The sequence below is a fragment of the Callorhinus ursinus genome, unplaced genomic scaffold, assembly GCF_003265705.2.
Source record: "Callorhinus ursinus isolate GAN/ISIS: 27379988/994484 unplaced genomic scaffold, GSC_fseal_2.0 scaffold27, whole genome shotgun sequence".
In the NCBI taxonomy this organism is placed as follows: domain Eukaryota; kingdom Metazoa; phylum Chordata; class Mammalia; order Carnivora; family Otariidae; genus Callorhinus; species Callorhinus ursinus.
Window position 1 is genome coordinate 7039537 of NW_027397089.1, and position 22813 is coordinate 7062349.

The 22813-nt window shown below is 42.6% G+C and overlaps 2 protein-coding genes across 13 annotated transcripts in view; one reads left to right on the top strand and one right to left on the bottom strand.

Annotated features, from left to right (window-relative positions):
• Positions 1-22813, bottom strand: part of PPFIBP1 (PPFIA binding protein 1) — a 153820-nt gene that overhangs the window by 85879 nt on the left and 45128 nt on the right. The window contains exon 1 of one of the 12 annotated variants that reach the window (XM_073877787.1): positions 5690-5911. The exons of the other annotated variants lie outside the window; for them this stretch is intronic. The gene's annotated coding sequence lies outside the window, so the exon portion shown is untranslated. Of the gene's footprint in view, positions 1-5689; positions 5912-22813 lie in introns of those variants that run through there. 12 annotated transcript variants of the gene reach the window in all.
• CUNH12orf71 (chromosome unknown C12orf71 homolog) lies at positions 6025-8425 on the top strand. Its single transcript, XM_025879798.2, has 2 exons — positions 6025-7656; positions 8064-8425. Exons 1-2 carry the CDS (start codon positions 7012-7014, stop codon positions 8340-8342), a joined length of 924 nt encoding a protein of 307 aa, XP_025735583.2. The 5' UTR covers positions 6025-7011; the 3' UTR covers positions 8343-8425.

Below are 22813 nucleotides of genomic sequence, written 5' to 3' on the forward strand. Positions count from 1 at the left end.
TTATGTAGAATGTTTTGTTTCTTTAAAAAAATCAGGGGCACCTGGGTGGCTCAGTTGGTTAAGTGTCTGCCTTTGGCTCAGGTCATGATCTTGGGGTCCTGGGATCGAGCCCCACATTGGGCTCCCTGCTTGGCAGGGAGCCTGCTTCTCTCTCTGTCTCTCCCCCAGCTATGCTCTCTCTCAAATAAATAAAATCTTAAAATAAATAAAAAATTTTTTAAATTAAATATAGAAAAATGTTAAGACTTGACCGAACTGAGTTGTAAGTAGATAGGTGTTTCTTACATTATTTACTATATTTTTATGTACTTTTTAAAAAAAAAATTTTATTTTTGACCATGTTTTACAGTTACAGAGAAGTTGCAAACACAGTATCCATTCATCTCCCCACCCACTCCCTCTAATACCAATATCTTGTGCAACCAGGACAACGATGAAACAGGGAAATTAACTTTGATATAATACCATTATAAAACTATTAACTAAAATAAAGAACATATTGAAATCGCTCTACTTTTTCTATTAATGTCCTTTTCCTATTCTTGGATCCTACCCAGAATCCCTCAGTACTTTTTTCTTCTATTTATTTATTTACTTTGGAGGGGGGAGGGACAGAGGGATGGAGAGAGGGAGGGAGAAAGGGGGGGAGAGAGAGAGAGAGAGAGAGAGAGAGAGAGAGAGAGAGAGAGAGAGAGAATCTCAAGCAGACACCCCACTGGGTGCAGAGCCCACGGGTCTCCAGGCGGTTGGACCTCACAACCCGAGATCAGGACCTGAGCTGAAACCAAGAGTCAGACATTTAACCAACGGCACCACCCAGGTGCTCCCCTCAGTACATTTGTAGTTGTTACTTCTCCTTGGTGTTCTGCAGTCTTTGACAGTTTTTCAGCCTTTCCTTTTATGACCTCAGCACTTGTCAGTTATTTTGTTGAATGGCTCACAATCAGGGCTTGTCTGATACTGTCTCATTCTTAGGCTGTGATAATGCATTATGGGCAAGACTACCACAGAAATGATGCTGTGTCCTTAGTGCATCATATCACAGAGTCTGTGATAATTTTTGTATTGTTAAACCAGTTCATAATTTGAAAAGATAAAAAATAAGCAGCTATATCAGACTGGGTTCTCCAGAGAAACAGGACCAATAGTAAATATATGTATATGTGTATGCATACACACACACACAGGTTTATTATAAGGAATTGGCTCATGCATTTATGGAGACTGAAAAGTCCCAAGATCTGCCATCTGAAAGCTGGAGAGCCAGTGGTATAGTTCCAGTCCAAGGCCAGAGGCCTGAGAACCAGGGGAACTGAGAGAATAAGCTCCAGTCTGAGTCCAAAGGCAGGGGAAGACCAATGTCCTCACTCAAAGACAGTCAGAACAAATTCTTCCTTACTCAGTTTTTTGTTCTAGTCAGGCCTTTAAAAGATTAGGTTGATGGCTACCCACACTGGGGAGAGCTATTTGCCTTACCCAGTCTACCCATTCAAATGTTAATCTCATTTAGAAACACCTCCACAAACACGCCCAGAAAAATATTTAATCAGATATCCGGGTACCCTGTGGTTTGGTGAAGACAACACACAAAATTAACCCTAACAGTAGCTTAACTTCTAAATTAGAAACTTCCTACTCCGTCTATTTAGGTCCAAATCCTATCAAGCCAAGTGGATTTTAGGAAGTGTTCCAATTTTTAAAGTTACCATTATTACTAGCTTCAGGCCCAACATTGTAAATTCATGACATACTATCATTTAAAAAATCTTAGGGGCGCCTGGGTGGCTCAGTCAGTTAAGTGTCTGCCTTCAGCTCAGGTCATGATCCCAGGGTCCTGGATCGAGCCGTGGGTTGGATTCCCTGCTCAGTGAGGAGTCTGCGCTCCCTCTCCCCCACCTCCCTTTTGCTCTCAAATAAATAAAATCTTTTTAAAAAATAAAAAAATTTAAAAATCTCAGGAGGTTTTACTATGGATGATTTTACTTCAAGAGAAAAGGTGATGATGAGGCATGTTATATTTAGATTAACTGTGATCCAAGAGAAGCTTGACCAGCAAATCAAATCAAGGCCTTAAAGAAATTAATACAAGCTAATTAAGAACCAAAAATCCCCTGATCTCTTACTACAGGTGAAAGCTGAGCCATCTTTTAGAATTGACTACACTGCTCATCATGGCATCCCAAAGAAGTTCTAGGTCACTGCTTCTTCGGAAAAAGGTTGGCTGAATGAAAAAAAAAAAAAAATATATATATATATATATATCAAACTATGCCCTTTTTTTCTGGGACAAGAGAAGGTGAGTTTCAGAGACTTTCACTATCACAGTTGTACATTAAAGTGAAATATATGTATGCATATGTACACATAGTTGACGCTTGAACAACATAGCTTTGAACTACACAGGTCCACTTATACATGGACTTTTTTTTTCCCAATACAATATAATATCTCTTAAGGCTATTAGTATTTTAAGTTTTGGGGAGCCAAAAGTTATGCTCAGATTTGCAACTGTGGGGGGGATGGTCAGTACCCTAACCCCTGTGTTGTTCAAGTATCAATTGCACATGTATATGTAAATACGGAAGAGAGAGAACAGTGTATAAATAAATAAACTTTCAAATCTTTTCTGAGGCTCCCCCCATTTGAAACTCTTTTATCTTCAGGATCACTCTAAATGTTGGTGGTTTAGGCTGGGAAATAATTTTTCCAACTTAAATGTTTATATTTAGTTCAAAGTGTTCCATTTCCATGGGTAACAGTAACACAAATGGCTTTTCCCTTACCTTCACGGAAAGAAAGCTACTCACAAATGCTTTTCTAGGTTCCCAGTGCTCTGGGAGGCAGTCACAGGGGTTTTTATAAAAAGCCAGAGCAGAGTGATCCAGGGCTCATTATACCAAAGAGGAAGCTGAACACCCATTTTAAATCTTTTGGCCCACACCAAATGTGGATGCCATTGTTTTGGGCCAGTCCCACGTACCACACACACCTCCTGCATGTCTCTTAGAACACACAGCTCCACTCAAAGTGGTTTCTTTCAAGGAGACAGAACACGGGTTTGCTTTTGGGCTGGGTCAACTCTCCCAGGGATCTTCCAGGGAGGAGGGAGGAGGTCAGTCCCCTGAGAGACAAGACTGTGTAGAGCGTAAGAGTATGGGCTTTAGAGCCAGACTTCCTACGTTTAAATCCAGGGTCTAAGGGTTTACGATCTTGGAATGTGAGCAAGTTACATAACTGCTCATGCCTTGGTTCCTTCATCTGTAAAATAGAACAAATAATGGCACTTAGCTGATGGGGCTGCTGTGACGATTAAACAAACATATAAAGTGCTTAGCACAGGACCTGGGATGTAGTAAATGCTCAATAAAACCTAGGGAGTCTGTAGGTCCTGATTCCACCCCCCTGGGATTAACCTAGGTCCCCAGGCACTAATAGGAGTTGTGGTCACTCGCCAGCCATTGGGTAGAAGATATGGTTTTTCTCCCCAACTCCATCACCTGAAACACAGTTGCCTAAAATGAATCTTATTTAACAGAACCTAAAATTTAAACCAGTACAACAGTGAAAAACCTGAGCCACAGCAAGCTTTAAATGTAATCTTGTTAGGGGCACTTGGGTGGCTCAGTCGGTTGAATGTCTGCCTTCGACTCAGCTGGTGATCCCGGGGTCCTGGGATCGAGCCCCCAGAGCCCCCCGCATCGGGCTCCCTGCTCCGCGGCGAGCCTGCTTCTCCCTCTGCCCCTCCCCCTGTTTGTGCACACTCTAATAAATAAAATCTTCAAAAAAATGTAATCTTGTTAAAAGGAAATAAAGAAAGAAAAATATTTGGAAAGGATATTAAGCAACTGATAGATTCCAATGAGTTGAGAGGTTCTTTTAAGTCAGACTTGTATTTCTTGGCTTTTTTTTGGTGTGTGTGTGTGTGTGTGTGTGTGTGTGTGTGTGTGTGTGTGCGCGCGCGCGTTTAAATCCATGCGTCTTTTTTGATAAATATAAAAACCTTATGGTTTCTCTTAACGCTATTTAAAACTTTTACAAAATGGACCAAAAGCAAATCTAAGCAATGTTAATTTAAGAATATACTTGTTCAAAGTACACATGGGCTTTATCTCTAAGAAACGGAGTAGGTGCCCTAGTCCCTTCCTGAAAATCACTGAATTGACCAAAAAGCAGTATCATATAGCCTCAAAGTTTACACCAGACTGGAGGTTGCTATACCGAGTTTATCAAGATGATTTTGCTATAGAAAAGTTTTTTTGGTTTAGTCTATGCAACTGAGAGCCTTTAATCCTATATGACCCACATTTGTCCTCAGAATTGCACATTTGGAAACAATGAAAGATTTACTACCTCCACCTATGGCTTACCCACTGAGAACACTAGAGCAATGAAGGCAAAGTGACCAGATTGGATCACTGTGGAGCTATGATCTGACCAATTCCCAAATAATTTCATGATGCCATTGGAAAGGGAAGGGTTCACAACAGTGGTTAAGGGAAGAGCAGCCTGGGAAGTAGGAGGGCTTGGTAAACAGAAGGGATACTGCTTTCAATTTTAGAAGGACCAAGACACCTCATGTTACTGGAGGCAGTTAACAGAACTGGACAGAGATCTTTCCAGTTAACAGAATTGGGGTAGAATGCAGACTTAATCTTGCAATAAGACAAAAGCCTAGCTGGGAAACTCAAAGAAGAAAATGGAGGTCGTCAGCATTGCATTCTTACAAATTTCTCTATATCCATCTTCACTTTCTTCCTTCTAATATCAGGGAATAACCCATCCCTCTACCCATGCCATGAATCCCACCCTTACTCTCTCCAAAAGCAGCAATCTCTTATATTTTGAAACTCTCCCCCCGTATCGATTCCTTGCCCCTTTTATATTTGTGGAGTGGGTGCAGAAACTAACCTCGACTCTGCTTCCTTCTCTTACTTTCTCATTCAGACATTTCTAAAGTATAGTCCGTACTCACTTTCTCACATTCTTTCCTCTCATTCCTCAGCCCCGTGCAAACCTACTGATCCTATTCTCATGAAAGTCAACCAATAACATCCATGCTGCCGAGTCCATTGTAAGTTTTGTTTTAATCGTGCCAAGTATTTCAATATATTTTGAATTACCTGGAAGAATGCCTGATAAATGAATACCACCATCCTGACTACAGCCTTACAGGATAAAATCTAAGCTCCCTAACAGGGGTGGAAAGCCTTCCATGATCTCACCAACCCCCATTTACCTCATCATGCTTGATCTCCCCACACAATCAGCTGTTTTTCACCTGGGGGTCCCTGCTCAAGCTGTCCTCTCTGTCGGAAAGGCCCTCTCCGCCAACTCCTCTACCCACCCCCCAACCTTTTTAAGAAAGAGATAGCACGAGCAGGGGGAGGGGGAGAGGGAGAGAGAGAGAATCTTAAGCAGGCTCCACGCTCAGCGCAGAGCCCTACACAGGACTTGATCTCACAACCCGAGCCCAAATTAAGAGTCAGACACTTAACCGACTGAGCCACCCAGGCGCCCCTCTACCCCTTTTACTTCACCAACTTCTACTCCCTCATAAATACTCAGATCAGAAGTACTCTCCTCCAGGAGGCCTTTCCGGATATCACCACCCCAATCTCACCCTGGCTGCGTGAGGTACCTCCTTTCGTTCTCGCCTGACATTATTTTTACGTCCTGTTGCTGCACTTACCATTCTGTCCTTAACAAGCTGCTTAGGTCCGCCTCAGCAAGCAGGCTCTAAACTCCCTTAAGACAGGAGCCATCTTCCACAGTCACGTGACGGGAGGGAAAGACCTGCCATCGCATTTGTTCTTCTGCCCTCAAGGGGGATCCTCTTTAGCCCAAGAGGGGATGAGCACAGAATAGTGTGCAAGCAAGGGGATGGCTCTTGTGGCTTTCTATCCTTTTTTCTCTTCCCACATTTCTGACTCTAACTTGGGGCCTTGTGTTGCCATAGTAACCAACAGTCCTGGAACACAGACTTCTGGCAGTTGGACTTGTAGCCACTACGAGTCAGGACCTGAAGGATTTCTAACATCCCCAGTTTCGGGCTCAGGAGCCGGCGGCACCTTTTTCATGTGGGCAGTCACCAGAGCAGGGCATGACAGAGTGTGCGTACGCGTGTGTGTGTGTTATTCTCCCATCCCCACGTACCTACTGGGGCATCACGGAAAAAGCTGCACTAAAAAGTGCCAACAGATGGTGGGAGGATGGGCATCTAAATGGCTATAACCTTCCTGGAAAGCAATTTGATATCAACTCCAGTTTAATCTATCAGTGATCTTTGATCCATTAAAGCCACAGATATATAGAGGGAGACACGAGGATTTATTGATAAGGGGGTTTGCTGAAGATTTATTAAAACAATAACAACCACTTACTGGTCATCAATAAGAAAGTCGTTAAAAATGACAAAATAGCCATATACATGTTTACTGTAGGGTATGCCACAAAATATAATAATCTTAGCTTCAATAGATGATGTGACATCCACATATAAGTATATGTGTGTATGTATATGTACAAATACACGGGTACACATATATGTACGTATAAAGAAAAAGAAAAGGAAATCCACCAAAATGTTTTCAGTGATGGTTATCCGTATCTCTGGACAGGAGGATCATAAGCATATTTAATGTCATCTTCATACTTTTCTGTATTTTTCAAATTTTATACAATGATCATTTTTTCTTTTAAAACGCAAGCTGTTTCAACTGCAGCAAGACAGATGACGAGCGGTGGCAGGTGCAGAGGATTAGTTGAGAGGGTTGCCATACAAAGAAAGACATTTCTTCAAGGGAGGGGGTGGCCTTTTTTGTCCTTCATTAAAGAATACAAAAATAGGAAGAACTTCTACCGGAACGGCATAGTTACAAATAGAAAAAGGAATGAATAATGTTACTGTTTAAGTACCATGACTTCCCTCTCCTCCACGATCCCACCTATTTTTTCCCTTCTTTCGAAGATTCCTGAGTTGAGGGAGACCTGAGATTCGAATTCCTGAACAATATGACACACTCACCCTGCAGCAGCGACGGATCAGTCGGCACAGCCTGCAGCTCTGAATCAAACCTGAGCCTCTCTGTGGGTTATTTCCCCTGGGACGACACCGTCTCTTATGAGAACGCCACCTCCTGTGAACACGTGTCTCCCAAGGGTCCTTCAACCCTTGTCCCTCCTATCCAAGGGACGTGGAGGACTGAGAGTACAGACAGACTCCTGAGGAGACGAGACCAAATTCGGGACGACCCAAAGCAGTTCTGCAAACTCAGCATCACCCTGGCCTGGGATGTTGACATAGGCTCTAACAATTCAGACTCCACAGCTAGTTGGGACATAACTGGAAGGCATCAGTGGATAGACAAGTACCCTGAAGAGAACACACAACCGACTCTCAGCAAACTGGACAGTCTAGTGCAAAAGCTTGAGAAATTTCTAGAAAATCAGAAAGACGAGGAAGGTGGTGACTCTGCCTTCCCTGGATCTGCTCAGGAGGAAGATTTCCAGTTGTGCAGCAGCTCCCCTCCACACATAGCTCAGGTCAGTCATCAAGAACATGATAGTTGTCAGGACTTGCCCCACGCCTGCCAACATAAAGGGATCATCCAGTTTCCACAGATTCCTCCAAGACTTCGGGAACATGAACTTGCTGAGGTGAGCAGAGAGATGCCTCACAGGCAAAAAGGGGCTGGACCTGGTTGGGGGGGGGAGCAGTTTGAAATGCATGGAGCATTACTCCCTGCTCTGAAGCAAGGCCAGCCTCCCTCAGTGTCTGACTCAGCCCGGAGAGGGAGAGAGAAGGCAAGGAAAGGGGTCAGGGTAGAGTTGAAGGGAAAATACTGAGGAGCACTGAAGGAGGAAAGAGGGGAGGGAAGTTAAGAAAAGACTAACAGTTATGATACCCATCCCACCCCCTGGCCCTGTGTGTTTTGTTGACGTATTAAAATTTTGCATTTATAGTTGGATTATTTTTGACAAGGATTTGAATTCGGTAAGTGGGTAAATATTGGCCCCATTGTTGTCTGGGTTATGCGTATTTAACTCCTTCATTTTCTTGGCAGATGATAAGCCAGACAACTGGCAGCCAAAGGACAAGCGCTACAGAGACCTCCTCAGTCTCATCGGGCCAGCCGGAGGAGGGGGACGCTCATTCTAGCACACGGGCCCTCTCCTGTGTGAACTTCAGGGGGGTCTTCCGCTGGCTAAGGCAGCAAGTCCTCACCTCGCTTCTCAGGAGACCACACCCCGAGGAGGCCACTGAGAGCCCCCAACAGCTGGCACAAAAGAAAAGACTCTCTCACAGAGGCAAGCGAATCCAACCTCAAATGCCCTCGAGTTAAGACACCCTCTATCGCCAGATGTTTTAACCTTTTGATAGCCCCTATTCTACAATCCCCATGAGTTGTTTTCTAATAAATATAACACATACTCTTACTATCCACGTCTTCCTCTTCTAGCCCACCATCGTGACGCAGGCTGAAAGTCTGTATGTCGTCTAGAAGACTGACGAATATTCTCTGCGAATTTTAAGAAGTATTGTCCTTCCTAATTTGAAGGCATTCTTGCTCTCCTCCTCCCTTCTTACTGTATTTTACTCTATTTTTATATATTTTCATCTTAATATTAACCCAAATGCCCATTTTCAGAAGGCAGCAGTATAACCCATCAGAGTCCCAAGATGGTAGTATGGTTTGGGTTGAACTTCTAGGGCTCGAACAACTGGCAGAGTCACTGAAGTGACAGAGTCACTTCCTGAGTCACTCAGGAAGCGGATTTCAGTTTGGCCGTGTTTCAGGAGTTCAGACGGCGGATCTGATGTTCCCAGGGGACCTGACTGGTTCGAGTGTGCGCTGCATTGGCTAGAATAAGTGGCTCGCTCAGGAGGTATGTGAGGACTGGGAGTCTACTTAACCACTCCAAGTCTAACCCTTCTCGTTCAGAAGATGGGGAAGATAATATGAACCTCACAGGGCTGTTGCGAGAACGAGTGAGATAATGGTAATTTCGTTGTTGCTGCCGCTATTCATTTTCCAGAGGATCTCCCCAGAAAACTCGACCCCAGGGGCATCCCAGAGTGAGAGCTTAAGAGTAATTCTCACTGAAACATCTCCCACACAGAAGCAATATTTACCCAAAGTTATGGGTATCTGCAGATCTTGACTCAAGCAATCCTCTCCCAGTCCATTCCCCACTGTGTCTTCTGAAATTCCTTTACAATTGGCAGTAAACTTTCCTCTTAATTTCAACTTCTTTAAGGAAGACTGCACTCATCTCTCACCCTTTTGCTCTGACCTCTCCCTTTTACTGAGATCAACTCCCTTTCCCACGACCACTACCACTCTCATTTACCCACCCACAGGCTTACCCAAGAGCCCTCCTTCTTCAGCTTTTGCTACCAGCCTACATGACCTGCAGAGTTCATGTGCCTAAAGCATGGGATTCTTTGGTCTCAAATTCCTCCCTTTCTTCAATTTCAATTCCCTTTTCTCCTTTCTTCTCTTTTTCCTTCCTTCCACAAATATTTAGCACATAGAAGTGCCAAGTACTTTTCCAACTTACAAAAACAAAATCCATCCTTGGGGCTCAGGCAGCTCATTAGTCAAGAGATAAAGCCATGTAAACATATGACTAGAACAGGTTACAGGTGATAGTCTGTATGAGGTACACACTGAGTCCTAAAAAATAATCAATTCAACACGAGGAGGTGGATTGTTAAAAGTTTCATGTCTGAGGTTGCTTGAGTTAAAGGTGGAGGACTTGAAGCTGCTGGATAAATCGGTGTGGTGTTAAATTGTGCAGTCCTGACTGGTTACGTGTGAGAGACAGTGGGGATGATATTTCCCAAGGAATGACAGTATGATGGGAGGGAAAAAAAATCAAACAACAGGGCCTTCTTAGCAATATATGCTCATGGTCACGTCCTGAGCTTCTTCACAGACAGACTCCTCACTTTATCCAACTCTCTGAGAACAGCTTCCCATTTGACTGGCTCCCTCCAATGCCCTCCTCCACTTGCACTTCTCTTTGACTTCACCAAGACTTTGAGTCCCATTACCGGCCCCTGTTCATGGGTTTCGGTCCCTTCCCTCCAGATCCGACCCAGGCACCTCCTCTCCCAACTACAGCATATCCACCACATCTAGTAGCATTCACAAAGCCTTGCCCTTTCCAGATCTTATACTCACCACATTCCCCAACAGTAAGGGCCAACACACGAAACACAGGGATTACTTTCTCCATTTTTGGAGAATTCCCCCCACTGCCTTTTCAAGTCCCCCCCCCCCACACACATACACACTCCCTGGGGAATTTTTCCTTAAAGACTCTACTCTGGAGTTACTATGAGGCCAAGGACTATCCTTCCAGCTAAAATTGACCACATCCTTCCTTAAGCCATCCCCCAGTCCCCATCCTGCCACCCTCACCCCGTGACTTGTACTTTTCAGTTTCTTCATGTAACTATTTTGCCTACAGACTAACTTCTTAGTGCCTTTTTACGGCAGGATCCTAACACAGTGTCTGGTATGGAGTGGTCTGGCTATATGAATTTTTAAAATGATTTTAATATATCTTATTTCTTTCAACTTTTTCCTATATAATTTTTTAAAAAGTGAAATACAACAGCTTAGATTTGCTATTCTTGAAGTTAAAAGTTAGGGCGGACAGAGTTAAGAGCAGGCGTGGGAGTAGAAAGAGGGGAGGCAGGAAGAAAACAGAAATCCATGGAAGGTCAAGAGAGGCGATGACCCACAGGCTGAGAAACATAACACCCGGGGAAGTTAGCGACTAATTTGAAATGTTAATTCAACAAACATACATGGAGCCTTAATGTTGCTTTAGACTAGATGTATGACATGCCTAAAAGATGACATCTCCTAACACCATGGCACTAGTAACCAGAGCTCTGTTATTTTAACTTTTTCCCTAATAATTAAGCCAAGCTCTAAGAAAAACTCAACCAAAATGAGCTACCTCAAAAGATGGCCCATGGTGAATAAGAAGCCCTGTTCATTAGCAAGATTTCTTACATAGCGGTGCTTATTTTTCAGTGTTATATAAACCTGCTTGATGGGTATGAGGTTTAGCTCTAAAGTTCAAACAATGTCTTTTATAAGCCTTTACCATAACAAATATTCTCTGTAAAGAATTAGAATTTGAAATTTCTTTAGGGTTATCATGCTACATCTCAGAAAGCAAGTCAAAGTGCTTAAAAATAGGAACGATTTCAATACCTCCTCATTCATTATTGTGTCAAATATGCTATGAGGCTATTAGCTACACGCTGAACTATGACCAGGTTCTCCGCTTTTTTCCCACATACATGGGGCTGGGGTTGGAGGAGGCCCACTATACATCAAAAGGACTGAGAGCAAAACGGAAGTGGTCACTGAAAGATCCTATCTTTGCTGTAACCTTAAGCATCGAATGCAAACACATGCAAATCGAATTAACCAATACATTCTGGGACTCCCATTATCTCAATACACAAAACTAAAACCATTCCTTCAAGTCAACTGCTCAACCTTGAAACCCATAAAGCTCAGCTACTCGAACTAGCAAAGTATTACCTTAAATATTCATATTCTAGAATCTATAACATCATAATGAGCCAGAATACAGTGAAAACTTATCAAGCAAACGTAGAGAGTATTCACCTTTCTCCACACACAGAATCAGATAGACGAATGTAAATTTTAGAGCCCGCCCCATGTCAATTTCTTACTCAGTAGGATCTCAATGAGAGAAAAAAGTGTGTGTACCATACCAGCAAAACAAAGGCAAAATCATTTTCTTCAGACTTAACGTAATGTGAAAGTTCATGGCTCCCGAGGATACAGAGGTCTAGATCTACCTGGTCACAAAAACCGTGTCCAAAATCCTCTTATCAAACAATGAAAGGAAAAATGAAACAAATTATAAACGAATTCCTAAGACTGCCTGGTAGGGTTTTCACCCCAAGAGTTAAGAATGGTTTTGTTTCGGCAGAAGGGATAGCTAACTCCTTCAAAAATAAGTCTTTTCATTATGAGTTGCAAGTGGAAGGTCTACTGCATGCAGTGTACTCTCTAATTTCAAGATGGATGAGGAGGCTTTATATTGCACTGCCTGGAGTCAAGCTTTTCCCGCTACCCCCCCACCCCCTCATCCCCCAACAAAGAGAACAACACCCTGCTTTCACAAAAGTGAAAGAAGATCCTCATCAGATAACACCCAATCACTCAGCGAGCCAGTCATGAGTCAGGCGGGTACAAAAGCCTTAAGATGAATTCCCAAAAGGATTATAAACCTAGATCAAGAAATTCCCCTACTAAACAATTTGTTGACTAATCCACCTTTCAGAGGAATTCCATGGTTTTGATGCCCTTTGGATTTCAATCTACTATGCTTCCCAAGGAAATATTTCTGAGGCATTTTCAAATGGGAGGGTACACATCAAATATCTATTCAGATTATGGCTGCTTAATGAAAACTCATTACTGAATTCTCTTGGTCTAGAAGGAAATCACAATGGCAATTTAACTTAATTTGTCCTCATCTGTATCAATAAAGATTGATTATTTTAAGTGCAAATCCCCACAACTAAACAGATCTCCCTCTCCTCACAGAACTTTCCCATGCACCCACTCACAAAGGAAAACAATGACGAGTTCAAGTTCATCGTTAATACAGGCTTGGAAAGTTGTTTTTATGTTTCCCTTTCATCACCTCCACTGCCCCTCTGTCTCTGGGGCCTAGGTTTTACCCAAACAGGCATGGGATGAAAAGGAGAATTTTTCTCCAGCAAAGTGACCACAAATTAAGTTAGTACCCTATCACAACCACCACCATAACAACAGATGCACATAAGAATCAAAAAAGAATGCTAACCCACTTGCTGTGATGCGCACCGAGTGTTATATGGAAGCGCTGAATCACTACATTGTACACCTGAAACTAATATTACCCTGTATGTTAACTAGAATTTAAATAACAACTTTAAAAAAATTAAATGCTAAAACCATTGGGTGAATGGGCTCTTAGAGAACAAGACACGTATATGGTCTCGGGGAACTACCTGGCAGACTATTTATTAGTTATCACAGGGATTAGGTACCTTTACAATGGAGAGAACTGGTGAACACCAGCTTAACTAACCAAATGATTCAATTCAGCCGAACCAACATCATGCATGTACCTTCTGTTAGCACTGTGTGTTTACCCTGAATCTCAATCTCATCATGAGGAATCCAACAGTCAGATGAATCCAGAATATAAGAAATTCTTCTAGACAACCGCCTGAGACTTTTCAAACATGTTAACACCATGAAATACCAAGTAAGAGAAAAAAGTCAAGGAGACCAGACAATTCACAAAGGAGACCAAAGAGACATGACGACCAATTGCTATTGATAATCCTTCAATGAATCGTTCATCAAGTTCTCAAAACTATGATAAAAAAATTTTTAATAGGTGGACAAATCTGAATATGGACTGTATCTTAGATCATTTTATTGTGAATAGTAAGACTATTATGGCTACGTAAAACAATGTCCTTGGTTCTTAGGAAATTAAGAGTGAAGCATCACGGTATTGGTAACTTATTTTCAACTGGACCAGGAAAAAAATATAAAATAGAAAATGAGAAACAAAGATGGGAAAAATATTAAGAAAAACTCCGGTAAGCAGGGAATCCAGAACTTTGCTATGAAAATAAAATACTATATTTGCTATACTTGTGTGATAATAGTATCTTAAAGATGTACATATTTAAAGCATTAAAATCTTTAAACGAAACTTAGGTATTGAGTTCCCTAATGATATAGGCTAGGCAGTTCTCTAATCTGGATTCATTCATTCATACTGGCACCTGCCTTTCGATTCACCACGGGCTGCAAGGAATTTTCAGTCTCATGGGTTAATAAATATTCATCCCACAAGTCCCTCTACCTGTAAGTTGATCCAGTTGAAAGCAGACTAGCATATAGGCATTTTTTAAACACTTTCAGATTTCAGGAGTTTATTTAGCTTTTGTTGAAATTTAAAAGAATAACTTTTGCCCAATGGAGAGCTAGGCTCTCTTCTCGTTCAAGTTATCACAAAAGTCCCAAGGCCTGGATAGCTCATGTTTACCTTCAAAAAAGACCTTCTTGGACATTTTCTGTTTTTCACAAATCAAGGAACAGCCTGCCACTTTATAGTACTAATTCTTGCCGACTGTTTTCAACATTTCCTTTTATTTTCAGCAGTGAGAGAGTGTTTTGATTTTTCAAACCTAACAAGCAGCATAAGCATACGATCACCATATAATGCACTATTATACCGGGGAACTTGTGAGAGCAAAACAGGGTGCTTCTAGAGTCCTTATTAACATTTTTTGGTGTAGTCCTCTTACAGGATTAAAGCTATAGATTTTCCTTAAACAAATCAGACATTCACATATATTAACACTTCGCAAATAATTCAGAAAGCTCAGAGACTCCTTGAATCCTATTCGTCAATACCACGTTCAAAACCCAAATTTCTCAAATAAAACTTTCTGGCTTCAAGTCCCAGGTCTACCTCTTATTTGCTGTGGACGCTGGGAAGTTACTTAACCTCTCTGGGCTTTCCATTTTATCTATAAAATATGATCCTAGTAGTACTAATCTCAAAGTGTTGTGGTGAGGGTTTAGAAAAAGTGCCTGGCATGCAATATGTGCTTACAAATTTTAGCTGCTGCTAGTTGCTGTCACATATTTCCTTTTTAAAATCTTCCTGTTAAAAATCTGCCACAGCTCCTTATGCCTACAGAATTAGGTCCAAGCAAACTGTCATTAAATCTCTCTAAAATCAAATCCCAATGTACTTTTCCAGTCTTATTTTTTTTTAAAGATTTTATTTATTTATTTGAGAGAGAGAGAATGGGAGACAGCACGAGAGGGAAGAGGGTCAGAGGGAGAAGCAGACTCCCCGCTGAGCAGGGAGCCCGATACGGGACTCGATCCCCGGACTCCAGGATCATGACCTGAGCCGAAGGTAGTCACTTAACCGACTGAGCCACCCAGGCGCCCTTCCAGTCTTATTTTATAATGCTCTGCACTTGCGCCTCATACCCTGTACTTTTCTGCCCTAGTGCTTTGCTTATACTGTCCCCTCTCTTTGCAAATGCCCTAACCATGTTAGTCTGCCCCGCTACCTACCGACTCCTAAATGCACCCTTTCAAGGTTCATGTTAAATTCAAGCTCTTCGGGGTACCTGGGTGGCTCAGTTGGTTAAGCGACTGCCTTCGGCTCAGGTCATGATCCTGGAGTCCCGGGATCAAGTCCCACATCGGGCTCCCTGCTCAGCAGTGAGTCTGCTTCTCCCTCTGACCCTCCCCCACCTCATGCTCTCTCTCTCTCTCTCTCTCTCATTCTCTCTCTCAAATAAATAAATATTAAAATCTTTAAAAAAAATAAATTCAAGCTCTTCTACAGGAGTGAGCAGGCTAGAAATAATCTCACCTTCCTTTGTGCTACCACAGCACTCCCTGTAATACGTGTACGTTTTATCCTGTTTTACAGAAATGTGCTGCCCTGTCTTTCTCTCCCGCTAGACAAAAGCCCCTGTGTTCTTCTTATCTTATCTTTTCATGCTCCAAAGCCCCTGGCCCAGTTTCTTGGACATGGTAGCTCCATGAAATGGTGAAATGAATGGTTATCTGCAGGAAATAATTGAAACAGATAATATCTGAAATTGCATGCCATTTCCTCTCATATAAAATTTAACTAGCTTCTACTTTAATTAAGTCTAGTCCTTGGATATTTATATTGGGGGCCAGGGAGCGTGGCGTAGTGTAGATGTTTCCTGAGTGGAAAAGCTCAGTTTTGTACAACAGACAAAGCTAGTGAACGGTCACATCTTTCTATTTGTCTGAGTAGAAACTGATACTCTACCTTCCCTTTTTTCAAACAGATTTTTTTTTAAGTCTTCATATTTCCAAATCCTCCAGATAATGTTTAGATTCGTTCACCCATTCAAATACATTTACTGAACATAACATGCTAGAGGCTGCGCACCAAGATGGTTGACAGACCCCTCCCCCTTGAAGGATTCGTACTTGTCGGGGGGATGGGCATCTTGCCAGACACAGCAAAGGGGAAGACCTGGGAGAAGGAGCAGACAACACGGGCAAAGGGAACAGCCTATGCAAAAGCGAAAGTCCTAAAAGGCATGCGTGGCAAACCGTGCAAAGTGCAGTTTTGCTTGAGCACAGGGTGGTAATGGACAAAAATCGGAAGTGTGCCGGGATGGAAGCCAGATCACGAAGGAGTTCTGAATTGTATCTTCTGGGGAGAATGGGATTTTGAAGCAAGCTATTGAGATGATTAAATCCACGTTCTAGAAAGGTTTCTAATCACAGCAGTGTGGCAGTGGGCCTGAAGAGAAGTTGGCAGTAGGAGTAAGAGCAAAAAAGAAAAGAAAAAACAGCCAGCCAGGCTGCGTGGTGAGATGGACGGACTAAAATGCAGTTTTCGTCCTTAAGCAGTTTTCTCAGTATGGTTGGCGGTCCTGCTGTTCCTCTCTCAGGCCAGCTGCAACACCCTCCGTGCTGCATCAGCTCCCAGACACTGTTTTCTCTGACAATTAGTAAGCATTTACATGAGTTAATTTAATAAACGCAGGAGACAGGACGTTATCTAAGCTGAAAAGATGCATCAGACTCTTCAGGTGCCCTGAAGTAGACTATCAGGCATTACCAAGCAGACTTCTCCTTGCTCTTTCATTCATCCATTCATTTTAGTAGCCTTCCCTCACTGGGGTTCCACCATGTGCTGGCCATTATCACCTTCCAGGCCAAGGACAGGGGGATACACAAGACATTGTTCCTTTCCTCTAGGTGTTCAAAGCCTGGCAGAGGTGTTGTCATTCGCTCAACAACAGGAATGACCAACTGGGCAAGCTGTCCGTAATGGTCTTCATCTTACACGAGGCTGTTTAAAAATGTGTTCTGGATAATGGTCACAATACCAACTTGTAACTCAATTTTTTATCTTAAATGATTGGTTTGGTACATGAACTACAGAGCTGGACTGAAAAGGGTTCCTGCCGCAATAACTGGGATTACTTTGCTTATGTTACATAATAGGTATTTGTGGATGTGCCCACTCGCTAAAATTCATTTGCAACCCCAAAATCAGTATGAGCGGTGTTTTCAATGGACATTCACGGACACGCACAGAGCAGCAAAACATTTGAGTGGCCTGTGAGCATGGTCCCAGCTGAGGCGGAACAAAGCAATGCTCTGCCTTGTTTCAGATCAGCATTCATACTGTAAACACGTATTTCATACTATACTATAAACACGTTAGATAAGCTCTGTTCAGGCATGGGTTACAGCGCTGTTGATTGTGAGTTCAGTGCTAATGAATCAATGATATTAAATAAGGTGACTTAAAAAAACAGAAACAAGGCTATGCAGGGCGCCTGGGTGGCTCAGTCAGTTAAGCGTCTGCCTTCAGCTCAGGTCGTGATCCCAGGGTCCTGAGATCGAGTCCCACATCAGGCTCCCTGCTCAGCGGGGAGTCTGCTTCTCCCTCTACTCCTCCCCGCTGCTTATCATCTCTCTCTGTCTCTCAAATAAATAAGTAAAATCTTTAAAACAACAAGAAAAAAGATACAAGGCTATGTATTGATCAACTGAGACAATGTTGTGACAGAGGCTCACAGGAACCTAAACGTATATATCCCCTAGGGTCAATGGTTCAGTATTCACTAACTCAGTATTTGCGGTGACTTTATAGAATATAACTACTACAAATAACAAGAATCGACTGTATTCTATCAAGTAAAGAGTACAACCAACCAACCACACATATCACACCGATTTTTTTCAGCGCCCCCTTCTGAGGATTCTGGAGGGCCACAAAGGGAGGAAAAGGAAACCACATTCTGAATCCTACAACACTCTGGTAGAATTAGTGGGTATTTTCTGTCCCTCTAGAATCACTCGGACCGAGACTCCCAGAGAAGTGCTTGCTGCTCTGGCTAACAAGGGGAGGCCAGAGAAAGGGCCAACAGGCTAGGGGCTGCTGTGGGTGGGTCAATGTAAATAGGTGTTTGGGGTGTCACTATTTTCTGCTGGGAGAAATCTTACATTTGAAGGTCTGCTACTCCTCGGAAGGCCATTTATTTCCTGCTTGACGGTCGTTTTTTTCACCATCCCAACAACACAAGAGGCTCCATCTGGGTGCAAGGCTTCAGAAAGGGGTGTTGTACACCAGACCTCACTCAGGACCCATTTCCACTATGAAGAACCAAAAAGCCCCCTTCTCTATGCAAATAATCCATTTTTTAATTTTAAAAAATTTACAAATTGCAAGACACTATAAATCCCACAAATCATCCAAAACTTCTGTGAACGCCCCAGGATTCACGTTTCCCTTTGTAAAAGCTAATCCCCTCGAGCAGGAAACAACTTCTGGACACCGTCCTATTGGAAGCTGGCGACCCGGCTCCAGAAATTCCATGCATTAGAACCAGAAGCATTCGTGGAAAGTTCCATCCTGTGTCCCCCGCCCCCCCCCCAAGGTTGACATCGTGTTTATTTGTTTAACAAAACAGTCATCCAAGTTCAGACCTATTGAAAAGCTTCCAAGCAAGATGAGAGGCCAAGGCAAGGAGGAGGAACAGCTAATCAGAAATCAAGGGCAGGAAAAGCTGGACCCAAAATAAATATAGGACAAAATGCCCAGAATAGCCCAGAAAGACAGCTGATGACCTTTTCTTCTAAAATCTCTTAATATCACAGTATCAAATAGCCTATGTATCTAAAACCAAGCACAGAACCACTACCACAAAGGTAAGGAATAAAGTAAAAACAAACATAAAAATAGGAAAAGTTGATGGTACAGTGACAATTTGTGTTTTGAAGTACAAACTAAAACACAGAAGATAAATATAATTAATGCATGGTATTGACAAATCAGTCGTTGGTGAGGGATTATACCTCAGTTCAAGGTAATGGTCGTAGGAAGTTGTCGAGGCTATTTCGAGCTCTGAAAGCTACCATAATCTCAGGAGATAACATGTTTTATTTTTTGCCTAAAGACTAATGGGTCCTGCTAGAATGGCTGTAAATTACCACACCCCTAGTTTAAGTCTCCTCTTGACTGAACAAGCTCTGGGCTGTACCTTGTCAAGCACAGGGCAGCATCTTGGCATTCAAGGAACACACAACACACCCTGGGGACACAACCTCACCTCACTGATTATGATGCACAAAGCCTTGAGCTACTGCTACATTATAGATTTAAGAACTACTGAAATCCCTTCTCCCACGTCCTGGCTCCCTAAACCGTGGAGAGCCTCGGCTGATTGAAATTCTGGGGCCAGAACCATGCTTTTCAAAAAATGCCATAATATTAACCCACAGATCCACTACATGGGAGTCAAAGTTCCCTCGGACCCTCTTCCTTCTTAAAAAGCTGCTGAGACTATATGCCTAAGTACTATCAGAAGTGCTAAGTGCTTCTAATTAAATACGTACATGCATAGCACTTGAATGAAAAACACACCACCTGTCTCGTTATAGAGCCAAAGGCATGTGCGCACACACACCCTCCACATATTTTGATTATTTGCTAAATGTGTAAACATTTCCTTTTTCTCTGTCTACAGTTGCACCCTTGCGTATCTGTATCAAGGAGAAAAAAAAATCAAAGTCACTAACTGCCAGTTTCCTAAGGGGTGGGGAGAAAACAAAGCAACCGAGAATAAAAAGACGGCTGTGGCTTTGGCCCAGTCGAGCAAACAGCTTCAAGCCGCCCTCAAACTCCATCCACACCCTCACACACAAAGGAAGCATCTGCTTAAAGGCAGAGTTCTAAAAGCCCAACCACACCCCCCCTTGATTGTAAAGGAGATCCTAGATACTTGGTAGAAGAGGGAGAGATGACTAGAGGGGGGGGAAATGGAAATAAAAAATCTTTTGTAAGTCTCATAATGGAAATTCATTTACATGATTGCCTCAAGTTATAATGAACCAATAAAGCTCAAGACAAAACACATATGTGACACGATTCCAAGTAAGATCACCAACCCCCAGCAGCACTTTGAGAATGTGTAGTAGGAATTTACCTAGAATAGGGAATGTTTGGTCCACAAAAGGCAGTTGGGAGACAGAAAACTTTGACCCCCGTATGATAATTAAAGTGAAAAAGATTACCAGGGTATGGACAAAGACAGCCCAAAGGAACAGAGCTATGGGGGTTGCTTTTCTTTGGGACACCAAACGCCTGCTCAAAACCCACTACATGAGGGCGCCTGGGTGGCTCAGTCGGTGAAGCGTCTGCCTTCGGCTCAGGTCATGATCCCACCGTCCCGAGATCGAGCCCCGCGTCGGGCTCCCTGCTCAGTGGGGGGTCTGCTTCTCTCTCTCCTTCTATCCCTCCCCGTGCTTGTGCTCTCTCTCGATCTCGTTCTCTCTCTCAGGTAAATAAATAAAATCTAATACAAAACAAAACAAAATCCAAAAAACCCCACTACATGACGAGGTGGAGTGACGCCATAAGCAGGCCTAATGACCCAGAGAGTCCCACCGCCTTCCTCTGCCTGGAGAGAAGGCAGCAACAAAGCCAGACCAGAGGCCCCACCTCACTCTTGTGTCCACTCAGCCTCCAAAGCAGAACCAGACAGCTTTCGCCACCACCACCCGTGATCTCGAGAACCATGACCACAACGGAGAGACAAGGGTGTCGCCTGTGCTCTGAAGCAAATGCTATTTCTTCTGTTTGCCAATTGCCAGAACATCTAAATGACTGGAAGTACAAACATCCCAACATCTTTAGTTTAATCCTTCCCTATATGTCCTCCTGCATCAGCTTCATGTAGATACCCCTGCGTATAAGAGGACAGAGGTCAGAACTTAAAAGTAATAAGTAATAACATGATTTGCTAATTATTCTATTAATCCAATGTCATTTCTATGACAATTATCAAGTGTTTTTAAACTAATGTTTGCTTTGATGTCCGGATCAACAAAACAAATCCAATTTTGGGGGGTGGGACACTCCCAACTGTGTCATGTGGGACGTGAGAATTTAAACAGAGATAGGAGAGAAGGCCAAGCACAGCTTTCATAATCCAGCTATGCCATTTATTTAAATACATTTATTTATGCAGCTTATATGTAAATATACACACCCTTTAATGAACAGAACATGTGTATTAGAGCTCATTAAAGCAAATGTTGGGTGTGAAAATAAATCTAGATACACTCATATAGCCTTAAGTCAGTCACAAGACTCCGGTCATTTAATTTTTTATCTGCTGTGGATATTAACTATTTTGTGAACTTAGGTCATATCTTGAAACCACTCCTTCACCCACTTTCCTAAGTACCCAAATCTGAAGTCAAAGGAACTTCTGGCTTAGGATGAACCTGTGAAAGAATCTAGCACTTAGAAAAACACAAATACACCCAAAACTAGGTATTACATTTAGAGAATTCACAGAACCGCGCTCTGCCTCAAAATGCCAATCTAAACTAGCTTCCCGATTTGATAGACAAAGAAACTGAGGCCCAGGGTAAATGATAGAGTGGAGTGCCATAGCTAGTTAGTAGAAAAGTCGGAACTAGAATTTCAGAATGTTCTCTTTGCTCAAGTCACTCTAAAAGTTTTCTTTTCAGAACACTAGATTATTCACTCGTTTGATCATAATCTCACCGAGGGCAAAATTGAGCTTAATCTACACCATGTGCCCCAACAGCTAGCTCAGAATCACTAACAGGTGAATAGATTCACCAACCCCAACCAGTTAGGATGCGCCCCCTATACTGGGTGTGGTGGTGCATAGTAAATCACCCACAGAGGGCACCTGGGTGGCTCAGTCAGTTAAGCATCAGCCTTCGGCTCAGGTCATGATCCAAGGGTCCTGGGATCGAGCCCCGCATCGGGCTCCCTGCTCTGCGGGGAGTCTGCTTCTCCACTCTGCCCTCTTCCCACTCGTGCTCTCAGTCTCTCTCTCTCAAATAAAATAAAATCTTTAAAAAAAAAAAAAAAAGTAAATCACCCACAGAGACTCCCACCAAAGCCCCCCCAGTAACTTGTTTGCAAAATGCCTGGCAAGAATTGAGTCAATTCTTCTCAAACAAAATTATGATTTTCCTTTGTGCAAAATGACCCGACTTCCCCATGACTCTCAGCTCCACTGGCCTCTTCTTGAACTAACCGAGTAAAGCAGTTCCAACAACCAAGAGTGTCTTCACTGACTCACCCTGCAGGGGGGCCTGCCAAGAACCCATGGACAAACGTTTCCTTTCATCTTCCCTCTGATTTCAGCTTAAGGCGGGGCAAGTAGGAAAATATTTATTAGTTTCACCATACTTAAAAAAGAAACTAGTCTTATATTTTAAAAGAAATTACCTGAAAACTCCTATAAATACAGTCAAACAGGCAACATCCATAATAATAAGATTCAGAAAAATAGTAGGAATAATGACTATTATTTTTAGTGCTAGTGCAACACACCCAAAAGCACAGTGCTGATGCTACAGCAGCAAACTGTCTCAGCAAACCTATCAGATCGGCACATTAATATCCCTGTTTTACAGAGGAGAAGCTAATCCAGAGAGATCGTGGGAAAAGAAAGCAGTGGAGCTGTGACCTCAAAACAGAATGGTCACATAGGAAGGCCCCCAGGCCCACACTCCATACTTGTTTGAAAATACATATTTTCTCCCTCCCAGTCTGGTAATTCTACTGATTAAGTCCATCTTGGCTCAAGATTCATACATTAGGGACTGGTTTTTCCAAGCTTCCTTAAAAGAAAATTAGACTTAAAAAGAAATTTGACAAAATCAGAGTAAAT

What these genes read in the sequence shown, in the direction of transcription:
- CUNH12orf71 (XM_025879798.2), top strand. Translation starts at nt 7,012, where the DNA reads ATGACACACTCACCCTGCAGCAGCGACGGATCAGTCGGCACAGCCTGC. An exon ending in GGGAACATGAACTTGCTGAG is followed by an intron (nt 7,657 to 8,063) that starts GTGAGCAGAGAG and finishes TTTTCTTGGCAG; the next exon opens with ATGATAAGCCAGACAACTGG.